We start from the raw sequence: 11,499 nt of genomic DNA on the forward strand, positions 1-11,499 counted from the left end.
TTTTCAGCCTTAAACTAGAAAACGCTTTCAACTGTTTAGGAGCAGTGTGTCAGTGCTCAGCTTGTTTTACTCTTGCTGTAGCAGGAGCGAGGTCTTTCGGTAAATCAGTTGATGAAGTCCAGCCGAATAAAACAAACTGATTCTGCATCTCCTGTCTGCATCAAGGCTTTTTGTTTCACCTCTATCCATTTGTTGTTTTCTTTGGAAGCAGTTCAAAACTGAATGGATTTCGATGAGACTTGGAAGAATTCAATCAAATTTTACAGCATCACACAGAAAAGTCCTCAAAAACAGCCATTAAAAACCTTGAATGAAACTTCTCACTGACTCACTGAGAAACTGCATTGTGGTATTGACTGAAGGAACAATGTACTGGACTGTATTTAAGGTGTTGATTACATTGCATCTGCCCTGCTCATGTAGAATTATGTTGAAATCAAGGACATTTGACATTTAGATATTGCTCTGGAAACACATTTTGATTTGGTATCGGATGTTTCTGCACCAGGGTTTATTGACTGTTATAGTATTACTAACAGTTTTATCCATGTTCAAGAAAACACACAAATTAGCTGCAAAACAAAGGAAGCTAATTTCTGTGTATGTCATAGGTGAACGTCACTATAGAGTGCTCTGCATGCTAACTGGCCCTGCTTTTACCAGTGGGGACAGAGAAAGTAGCCTTTGTGAGGCGTATTTTCTATACACTTGGTCTGTTCCTATTTTCTCAGGAAGAGAGGGACACACACACACACACACACACACACACACACACACACACACACACACACACACACAACTCAATGCTCATCTCGTCTTTTCATTGCTGCAGACCAATCATGTACATGTGACTCGGTGCTGTGCCTAAACCTGATCAAGCATTCACATCGGGTCGAGCTGGCAGCTAAATGTTGGAGGGGAAAACATAGGGAGTTTCATGGCTTTGCATAAAATTTAAAGGCTTAACTAATCAGCCTCTTTACCAAGTTAATTGAGACTCATTACATCAATGAAAGTATACCCCGAGTTGCCATAGGAACCATGAAGCAGGGCTTTGGCAGGGATTTTCCCTGACCACGGGACAAAATAAAGAAATAAGTGAAGAGAGGACACGACGCGTTCCAAAAAGTGGCTGTGCGGCAGCATGAGACATCTAGCTCGCTTAGCTGTCTGCTGATTTCATTAAGTCACACAGGATTCTACATTTCTAAATGTCACTGTAGGATCATGTATCACTACATTGACAGGCGCTGTATAAATGAAGGTTACAGCTATAATTGAAAGTCTCAAATGAATGCTGTTCACAGAGTTTGGATGGTTTGAACTGATCCTCTACATCTTGTTACATGCTCTTCTAAAAAGAGAGTCGTGTCATATAAAGCCTTTCCAGATGGAGAATACTTTGTTGATTGCACTGAGCAATCTCCACTACATCAGTTTTGCTGTCCATTTCATTCAGATTATCCGGCACGCTGAAGAGAGAAATTAAAAGCGCAGCACTGACACGTCCCGATCTCCATTCGAGATAATCCGCCGGTAATGTGAGGTAAGAAAGATGTTAAGGCTGTTAGCATTTGTATAATGTCATTGATCACTGTCAGAGTGTGTGTGTGTGTGTGTGTGTGTGTGTGTGTGTGTGTGTGTGTGTGTGTGTGTGTGTGTGTGTGTGTGTGTGGGCGGGTGCGTGTTAGACAAGGAGAGAGTGAGAGCACAAAGACCTGACAGACCTCACAGAACATGAATTATACTAATGCATTCCGTCATAAAGAATTGAGTTATTACACTAAGCCTGCACTCGGTCTGTGCTTCCAAACACAAGAACAATACTGACAGTATGATGTGTAATATGTGTTTGCACGGCTACTGTGCACTTGTCAAGAACAAGTCTTCAGTCAAAGCAGGAATTCTTTTGTGTTCCTTGAGACGAGAATCTTTTCTTTAAGGCGGCTTTGTCACAGCTGGGAATGGAGTGTATTCAAACACACACATGGGGGGGGAGGGCACACAGCATGATTGTGGGAAGGTCACAGAGGCCCCTATTTGGCCTCCAGTGACATCACAGAGCAGTATGCTAATAATGGGAACCGTGAATGCTTTGGGCGAAAATGCTGCCGTTCCTACGGAGCTCTCATGCGCCGAGAAAAGGAAGGGAGACACCCCCTCCACCCAGCCACCATCACCACCCCCATTTCCTCTCTCTCTCTCTCTCAGTCCCTCCCTCTCCACTCTGTCCCTCACTTTAAATTACCATTACTGGACTCAGGGCACAGGAATTGTCTCTGCTCCACTTGTCAGATGTGGGACACTGAAGAGCCCTCGCTCACATCTCATCTCCGCTTCTTGCTCCTTGCATTTCTCACTAGTGCTATAAGCTTATGCACCCATCTTCTCAACATCTCACTTCAACTGCTGGGGTCATTCTGTCGTTGCCATCATCCTCCATCCTCCCAATGAAAAACACTGTGCTTAAAAGGCTGCATCACATTCAAGTACAGCTTGTAAAACACAACTCCTGCTGAAAGAGGTCTGATCCTTGCAATCATAATATGTCTGATCCAGCAGAAAAAGCCCTACAGGCTTAGAATTATGGCTGTGTGTGTGTATGTATGTAGACAGTAAAGATTACTGTATATATGTGTACGTCTCATCTGGAGCATCTCTGAAGGGCTGCGGCCTGACACGTGAGCACGTGGCTCAGCAAAACAACACACAGCTGATACAATTACATTGCTCACAGTCACACACACAGACCTCGTACAGACTTCGACATTTCCTCTCATGCAGTATTTTGTACATTTTTGACAGTCGCGTGCCACAATGATTTTTTTTTTAAATGCAATCTGACAAAAAGCAGCAGAGCTAATGAGTAATATGTGCCCTGAAAGTATCCAGACAGGTTTTTGTCATACTGTTCTAGGTGTTTGGAGTGATTAAGCAGACGGCTTTCCTCTGAGGAACTTCTCATCCAACGCAGCAAAAGCAGTGAAAGATTAACTCATTTTAACAGCTGCATATTAATAAATGTAATTCCAACATACCAATTTAGCTCAATGCCCAGACCTCAACAGCAACTGGCCTTTAACAAGTCCTTTATAAAACTGTATCACATGCAGGTGTATTTCCACCTCATTATTCTGCTGCCTGTTTCCCAAACCTTAAGAGGTGATCTAATTTACTAATTATAATTTCAAATACTAATGGGTGAGCCTCACATTAGATTCCAGTGCACTGTGAGCATTTAAAACTAATCTAATGTAGTCTTAGGCCTGCATGAGGCTCTTCCAAGTCAGCTGTGACTTCTTAAGGACTTGGGGCATCTGCGGATCCACATTTCTTGCACAGATGGCTGTAATATACAAAGCCATTGCTCTCTTTTTATCCATGCACATATAGACCCTGACCTCCCATTCACAGAGAAGGGGATGTTTGATTATTTGGATGCTGGGTCCCTCCTCTATGTTTGCCAGCCTCTTGCGTTAACAATAACCACTGCAGGACATAATAGAGGGTCTTTTGGGGCGTTTTGTGCCATTTGAGTGCGTCAGGCTGATGTGTGTGTGACGACAAGTCGTCCCCACGTTGTAAGTGCGCGGAAAAATAAATCAATCGAATGATTTAAGCGTGTAATTAAAAGGCTCCAGGAGGCGCATGCCGATGAGGCGAAACACCCCGAGGCTCAGCAGGTGTTTTGTTCTCCCCAGGCATCTCGGAGCGCATGCAACGGCAGACTGTGTTCAAAGCAGCAGTTTGCTGATGTGTTATTATTAAGATTTGCCCATCGTCGTGATTCAAAGCCCTACCTTTCATCCAGTCCACCACTTGACCGGAGCTCCACTTGCTCACAGGCTCCATCACCAGTGCCATGGGTAGAAGTTTGGATTGACAAAAGAAAGAAGAACACACCCAACAATCCCCGCACCCCCTCCTCCGATCTCAGGAAAAAATCTAAAAATATCAGAATTCAGCACATGGATTCTGCTCAGCTGGTGGGTGTTTACAAACAAAAAGGGGGTAGGTCCATCAGGTCCGAAATAAAATGTCGCTTTAAGGAGCAGGAGCGCAGCCCGGCGGACTCGTGCACATTCCTGTGCGCTTGCTTTGCTCACAGAGACCTCCTGCACTTGTCATTCACGTCAGGCTCAGTGGCGGTGATGATGGTGGGTCGCTGCTGCCTGAGCCCCCTTCCAAAACACATCCCTGTACCATCCAGAGGAGAGGAGAGAAGAGGAGAGGAGAGGAGCAGCGCACAGGCTGACGGTCATCCTGCTGTCTGGAGAGGCTGGCTGCGCTCTGAGCATCCTCCCTCCCTCCATCACACACACACACAGAGTCATAGCCCTCAGCATGCGAAGTGTGTGTGAGTATGAGGCGCGATTAGTGCCACACATGTGGTGGGGGGGAGTCTGAGGAGGGGTTACACCGGATTTTGGTGACAAGATGTGGTGAATGAAAGAGAAAAGCCAGTTGAAGTAGACTGACACTCGTAAATACCAGTCCCCTAAACATGCCAGATTTGTTTTCAGCAAGATCCAAGATTAAATCTCTGAAAAATCGAAGAGAAATCACCCAAAAAATGCCTTATGTTGCAATGTTTAAGAAAGTAAACAAAAATGGAAGGATCCACACCACAATTGAATGGGTTCTTCCCTGACTCATACCACATCCTTCCACCAAATTCTGTGGTGATCCATCCAGCATTTTCTTTGTTATCTTGCTAACAAACAAACGTACAGGGGTGAAAACATAACTTCCTTGGTGGACCTATGACAACACTCTGCATTACAGTGCAGGCTTGAAGAAGTAGAATGTTATGTCCAATGGTTGTCATGACTGACCAATCACAATAGAGTGGGCCAGCTGACCATTCAGAGCAGACTGGGCTTTATCAGACAATGGGGTTAAAGAGGGAGGAGCTAAAACCAGTGATTCAGACAGAGGCTGAAAAGAAGGTTTTCTGAAAATTAGAGCAAATAGATCCCTTCGAGTATAATTTCAATTATGACCCCAAATGTGAGTATAATATCTCTATAAAATGTTGGTGGTTTTGACTGAAAAACATACATCTTGCTCCATGGTTCGGCTTGTGAAAGAAGCATCATGCAATAGAAAGCTTCCCTATCTAACTGCTCAAAGCAATATCCACTGGCCAAACTGGCCTTGTGTAACTTTTTTCCTTGTGCAAAAAAAATTCAAGTTGTCTGTAATAGTGGACATGCTTCAATGAACATCTTGAAGTACCATGGGCCCACAAAACATCCTGCAGTGGCAGCCATCATTCCTAGCCTATATCTCCACCGCCCCCTCCACGAGGAGCCCCAAGCAAACAAAAGGAACCCTTGAGCCACAATGAGGACATGATCCATCACTAGATTGGACGCTGTGAGAGCACGGAGATGGAGGCACTGCAGCCATGGAGTGGGCCCCACATCTAGGCAGTCACTGGTGGAATATTCTGATTTTTAAAGGCACAAGGTTCAACTTTCCAAATGCACAGTGGGCAGCACTAATGATGAAACAACAGTTTCCCTCTACAGCAATGTAAAAACAACATGCACAATTAATAAATGCATTCATCCCAACTTCTCCTCCTCCTCTGCCTCTCCTCCCGATCCCTCGGGCACTAATCACCCCTCATACACCCACTGTTTCCTGCTGCCGCCTTTGTCACTGCTCAGCCTCCATCACACAAAGCGCAGTGTGGTGGAAACTCGTTGGTGTCTCGGTCGCAAAGAGACGAGGATGCAGCTGAGTCTGTTACAGCTTCATAATGTAAACATCAGCTGCCTGATCACTTATTACATGCCCGCCATTAAACTGGATGTCAAATCATATAGATCGGTAGTTACATAGTTTTTTCAGTTCCAACAACTCATCCATTCTTTCAGTGGAATAACTTAACAATTCAGTTCAGCTCATATCAAGTCCATAGGCTTCACTGACGAATAAAGAGCAGGACAAGCAGGATTTTACTGGTATGAAGGGTTGCCCAGTAAACCAGCAGCTGTATGGGGCCAATGCAGCAGAAAGCTCATCAGTGATAGTTCTGACATCAGGATAATCAATAATCATGAATTAATACTGATTCATACAATGTGAAGCTGGATAATATGGTTTCTCTTAAAAATGGAGTTAATACAAGAATGATATATGAGCAAATGCACTGCTCTTGTAGCAGCTGGAGACTTTTTTTAACTGGTATGAATCATATTTTGCAGTAGAAGGATATTGCAGTGCAGCTCTGGCCCTGCACACAAACACTCACAGTAGTTGTAGTTACATTTGACATAAATCTCGTCTGACTGCAGCGCCACAATATAGATGAAGGTGGATAGATTTCCCTGGCTAATGGATGCAATAATTCATTTATTTTAAAAATGAAACACTGAACTGTTCTAATGATAGTCAGAACTCATTATTAATGGTAAACAGTTCAAATTAAATCTTTATTTATTGCCATAACCTCCAGCAAAATACTTTTATAGTGAAAAGAATCATTAGCTACTGTGCTTCTCCTCTATATTTTTCAGAAGACAGTGTTGTATGTTTACTCTGCCACATTCAGACTCACAGACTATATAATATTTTATGAAGAAAATATATTTGATCAGCTCATGAAATATGATTGCATGTTATAGATTTAACTACCCAACAGTATTTCAACACTACATTTAAATTCTGCACATGATAGACAAAAAGTATAAAAATATAAATAGATCAATAAATAAATGCAGAAATGAATAATTACTTGCCATAGAGCACAGGCTGCATGTATGGTACTTAAAGTTTCATTTATGTAAAAGATAGATATTCTGAAAAGTACACAATAAAATATTATTGTATATAAAATAAAGAGTATTCATTCCCCCACTGATCAGTCCCCCTCCTCTGGAGGAGCTCTCATGTTTGAGTGCATGTTATTCATTTTGCGAACCACTAGGGGGCAGAGCCTGTTTTGGGCCGTTTTACTATAAGAAGAAGCAGAAGAAGAAGACGAGGCAGAAGAAGATCAACAAGATCAGCAACAACCAGAAACAGATCATTTAAGGTCAGTCGCTTTCTGCTGAATTTAATTAACAAGTATTAACAAGTAATAATAACATGTCGAGACGTGTCACTGACATGTGTGACCGCTGACAGTGTTCGGTCCCAGACGGCGAGGCGGAAGTTTAAAGTTCAAATAAGGAAACTGTCAGATACGGTCGTGTTATAAGATGGTTTCCGTCAGTCAGGGAGCTTCAGCCTGTGACATGAAGTTTAACACAAGAGACGTGTTGATGGTGGGCAGGCTGCTCACTGGTTTTCTTACATCAGGTCAATCATTTTGGAGCTATACGACCTGTTTATAAGAGGCCTGTGAGTAAGGTTATAACACTGGCTTAATAAGGGACTACATTTTTTTATCAGAGAAGAAAAACAGTATGATAGAACAAAATGAGTTTTACTGTTCCTCTTCCCAAACATGTGGATAACATGTTTAACATGAGTAAAACTTTACTGTAACTCTGTATGAAGCAAAACATTAGTTTATCTTCCTGTTCTTTATCAGCCATTTCCGTGTGAGACGCTAAACTCTTGTTATTCCTCTCGGTTGTAAGTTCAAGAGATCACTCTGTACGATCAGAAGCTGAGCAAAGTGAGCTGCACCATGCACCAGCAGAAACAAACTGTATAGAACAATCACTTAGGGAAATGTTGTTTGCAATCACAGGATTTTGTGTCGGAAGTTGAGCAATCATAACACGCATACATACATAATGTTATCCATTTCCAAGTTTAAAGTAAATGGATTTTAAAGTAAATAGACTGAATACACTGAATCCCGTAAATCTGGTTTGGTATAAATTTGTTCACACCGATGTGTCCTGATATAGAATTTCAGAAGAGATATACTGATGGGTCCTTCATGTTGGTTCTTCTACAGGTACAGACAGGTTACAGTCCAGAGACTGTCCCTGGAAAACAAAAAGTGATCCCCGCTCACTTGGTCGTAATGTTAGCCTTTGGCTGACCTGCTCAGTGACATAATGGATGACAACGAACTGGGTGCTGTGGCCATGGAATCAGATAGCTCTTCCCTTGGGGATGCAGTGTCTGGTAGAGGACAACAGATTGTGTCAAATGAAGAGGAAGATCTCTACTACATCCCAGAGAGAAGACCATCTCTGGACCTGGGACAATGGTCAACAAGTGCAATGGATACCAGCCGCTGGTAATGAAGTACAAATAGAAAAATAACAACTAGGCTCTGTGTATGTGTGTCTTGCACACCTTTTGCTGCAGGCCAACAAGCAATAAAACAATTGCCATACATTTTTTCAGGCATTATGTGGACCGGGCCCGATCTCCAGTTCTAAGCTATACGTCACAGGCAACTGAGGAAAGCTCAATAGAAATGGATGATGAATCATCCACAAGGTACAAACAGAACAAAGTATTCAGTCCATACATTCATCACATTAAGCAGCTGTGCCTAACAATATACTGTAGCTTATACTGTATCCATGGAGAATTTCTTATGACATCATTTAATTTTAACAAAAGCCCTCTTGTCTGTCTGATTTTAGGATTCAGCTGGAAAGATCAGATTCGTTCTCTAGCTGCTACTCCTTCAACAGTGACGATATTGAACAGATAATCAAGTACGAAATACAACCATGGCAAGACACTCAAATGTCTGTGTGTGTGTGATTACAGTCAATTTGTTGACTGACACTAAAAACATGTTTAAATCTCTCCCCTGACACCAGAGCTGAAATCAAAGATGATATTGTCTCAGAACCTTTTGTCACACCTGAGGCAATCCAAACCCAGAGTGAGATCAGGCACCCTTCTCTGACGGTGGAATTCACTTTCAAGGTCAGTTTGTCCCCCCTATTGTTTGTAATCGATTGCGTACAAAACACCCTTCAGTTGATGACAACGCTGAATTTCATCTTTCTTTTGGAATCAGGCCATCTGTGGTACCCTTAGGAAGTTGTCAGAGGTAGCTGTCAAGACATTCAAGACGATGCTGTGGAAGCATTACCCACAGTCGTTCAACACTCCTCCCCAAGACATGGACATACTGGACCTTGTGGACTGGCTGCTCGAGAGTTACAGCCTGGAAGTGTCTTTGCAGATAACCAAAATCATTCTTGGGGAGATGGGGCAAAAAAAGATGGTTGATGATCTCCAGACTTTGTGTCTCCGAAGTAAGTTCACTCCTACAATGTCTTCATTTCTTATTACTGTTCAATTAATCGTTATATAATACACATTTTCCTTTTTTCAGATGAAGTACGACATGATTTATGTGAGACTCTGAAGAGGATATATGGTGAAGTATGTGAAGATATGGCCTTGCCGGAAGAGAAGATTCCCTTTGACGACGTCTTTACTGACCTCTACATAACCTCCACATGTGATAACGGCCCAAATATTGAACATGAGGTCATGACCATAAAAAAACTGGACAGCAACCGGGAAGCAGGGATGCGTCTTTCTACCAAGGATATTTTAACCTCTGAAAGGCTGAAGGACTCCAACACAAAGTTGCAGTTGATGACTGGAGTGGCAGGGTCGGGGAAATCAATGGCGGTCAGAAGGTTAGTCCTGGATTGGATTGAAGGGCGTTCCCACCAAGACGTGTCTTTTTTGTTTCCTCTGCTGTTCAGAGAACTCAAACAGTTTGAGGATTCCACAGCCTCCTTTTTGGAAATAATACAAAAACTCTACCCAGAATCTAAAAAGCTGAGAGATGAGGATTATAGATGCGAGGACTGCAAAATAATGTTTGTCTTTGACGGCCTTGACGAGTACAATGGGACGCTCGACTTTGAAAACACTATGCTTCTCAGCGACCACACAGAACCCACCACCCTGAACGTCATTGTGGTCAACCTCCTCAGAGGGAGGCTGCTCTACCGCGGCCTCTTCCTGGTCACCTCTCGGCCACAGGTGAAACCCTGCATCCCCTGGGACACGCACTATGATGAGATCGAAGTTCGTGGATTCTGTGACCATGAAAAGGAGGATTACTTTAAGAAGAGATTTAAAGACCCGGATCAAGCAGCCCGAGTTATTGCATATGTCAACTCTTTCAGAACCCTCTGTATCATGTGCCACCTGCCCTTGTTCTGCTCACTGGTTGCTGATGAGTGCTCTCGCATTTTTAGAGAACAGGGGACGGGGGCAGAGCTGCCCAGGAGCATCACGTCCCTGTACACAAAGCTAGTGCGAGTGCTCACACGCCAGCATCGCATATTAAGAGCTCCAGATTTGAGCCTGGATGAAGAGAGAGACTTCCTTATGAAACTTGGAGAGTTGGCCTTCAACATGTTAGAAGAAGGCCAGTTCAAAATCACCAGTTCCGACTGGAAAAAAACTGGAATCGACAACAAGGAGGCGGTGATTAACAGTGGCCTGTGCACACAATATGTCACAAAGCCATACATCTTGTTTCATGAGAATGTCTTGAGCTTTATCCACCCCACCGTGCAGGAGTACCTGGCGGCCCTGTATGTGTTTCTCTCCTTTAGAAACCAGGGAAGGAACGTTTTTGAGCAACAACCGAGAGGCATGCTCAAGATGTTCAAGGGACAGAAAGTCATGGAGCTGTACAAGAGCGCTGTGGACAGAAGCGTGCTCTGCGAAGACGGCAAACTGGACATTTTCCTACGTTTCCTTTTCGGGATGGTGCACGAAACCAACGTGGAGCTCCTACAGCCACTCTACACGTCCTCTGTAAAGTGGCCAACAGTGATTGAAGATGCTGCCACCCTCATCAGGAAGAGGATCAGAGGAAATCATCATCCTGGCAGAAATGACAATTTGCAGCACTGCTTGGAGGAGCTGGGTGTATGTTAGCATCAGAGGCAGTATCCTAATAATCACTGCACAAAATCAGCACACAAAATATGTTGCAACTTACTCAACAGATTCCCGTTGGAAAAAAACTGAGGAGGAAGAATGTTTCTCTTCAACCAACATATGCACTAATGGAGTTAAAAGATTTAAGAGCCAAATGTACAACAACTATTCATCAGTGTTGTAAATACAAGTAGACGTTCGAGCCTTTCCATGGACACATGCATCTGTTTACAAGCTGATGGATAAGGAACCAGCAACCTCAGAACCATGACAACTGACAAAGTAGAGTAATGTAACTTGAAAGTATAGGAGCAGAGAAGCATACTCTGCATGAGTGTTGTATAAAGGCTACTATATACATTATATTTGTCCTGCCTGAGTTTCATCATCATACATTTTTACATTTAAACAACATGAAGTTATCTAACTTGGTGTTTCATTGTAGAGCTGTGTGCAGCGCTCTTTGTTCCACTGTTACTCACTCTCTTTTTCTCTCACACTATCATTGACCATCACCTGCATCGGAACAAATCCAGCAAGAGACGCAGTTCTTCATATTATGTTTGTGTGCCATGGAAATTATATTAAAACGTTTTTTGAAAGTGAAAAAAAACTTTGTGGTGCTTTAAGTTCCATAGTTACACTGATATA

At 43.0% G+C, this 11,499-nt stretch overlaps 2 protein-coding genes across 5 annotated transcripts in view; one reads left to right on the plus strand and one right to left on the minus strand.

Annotated features, from left to right (window-relative positions):
* LOC109628831 (connector enhancer of kinase suppressor of ras 2-like) overlaps positions 1 to 4,318 on the minus strand; it is a 28,793-nt gene extending 24,475 nt beyond the window's left edge. For 2 of the 4 annotated variants that reach the window (XM_069510043.1, XM_069510042.1), the window contains exon 1: positions 3,801 to 4,318. In XM_069510043.1, the coding sequence (XP_069366144.1) occupies positions 3,801 to 3,864 (64 nt within the window). In that variant the 5' untranslated portion in view covers positions 3,865 to 4,318. The remainder of the gene's footprint in view (positions 1 to 3,800) is intronic. The other 2 variants (XM_020086247.2, XM_020086244.2) reach the window with 1 other exon arrangement.
* A 2,609-nt stretch (positions 4,319 to 6,927) lies between these two features.
* nlrc3l1 (NLR family, CARD domain containing 3-like 1) lies at positions 6,928 to 11,461 on the plus strand. The gene is made up of 7 exons (XM_020085397.2): positions 6,928 to 7,045; positions 7,922 to 8,209; positions 8,320 to 8,415; positions 8,565 to 8,639; positions 8,748 to 8,856; positions 8,951 to 9,191; positions 9,272 to 11,461. Exons 2-7 carry the CDS (start codon positions 8,025 to 8,027, stop codon positions 10,843 to 10,845), a joined length of 2,280 nt encoding a protein of 759 aa, XP_019940956.2. The 5' UTR covers positions 6,928 to 7,045; positions 7,922 to 8,024; the 3' UTR covers positions 10,846 to 11,461.
* Positions 11,462 to 11,499: the final 38 nt, after the last annotated feature.

The sequence above is a fragment of the Paralichthys olivaceus genome, chromosome 15 (assembly GCF_024713975.1).
Source record: "Paralichthys olivaceus isolate ysfri-2021 chromosome 15, ASM2471397v2, whole genome shotgun sequence".
NCBI lineage: Eukaryota > Metazoa > Chordata > Actinopteri > Pleuronectiformes > Paralichthyidae > Paralichthys > Paralichthys olivaceus.

Excerpts from the sequence above, each read along its gene's own strand:
- nlrc3l1 (XM_020085397.2), top strand. The coding sequence starts at position 8,025 with ATGGATGACAACGAACTGGGTGCTGTGGCCATGGAATCAGATAGCTCT. Across the intron at positions 8,210-8,319 it reads GCAATGGATACCAGCCGCTG|GCATTATGTGGACCGGGCCC; the intron begins GTAATGAAGTAC and ends ACATTTTTTCAG. Across the intron at positions 8,857-8,950 it reads CGGTGGAATTCACTTTCAAG|GCCATCTGTGGTACCCTTAG; the intron begins GTCAGTTTGTCC and ends TTTTGGAATCAG.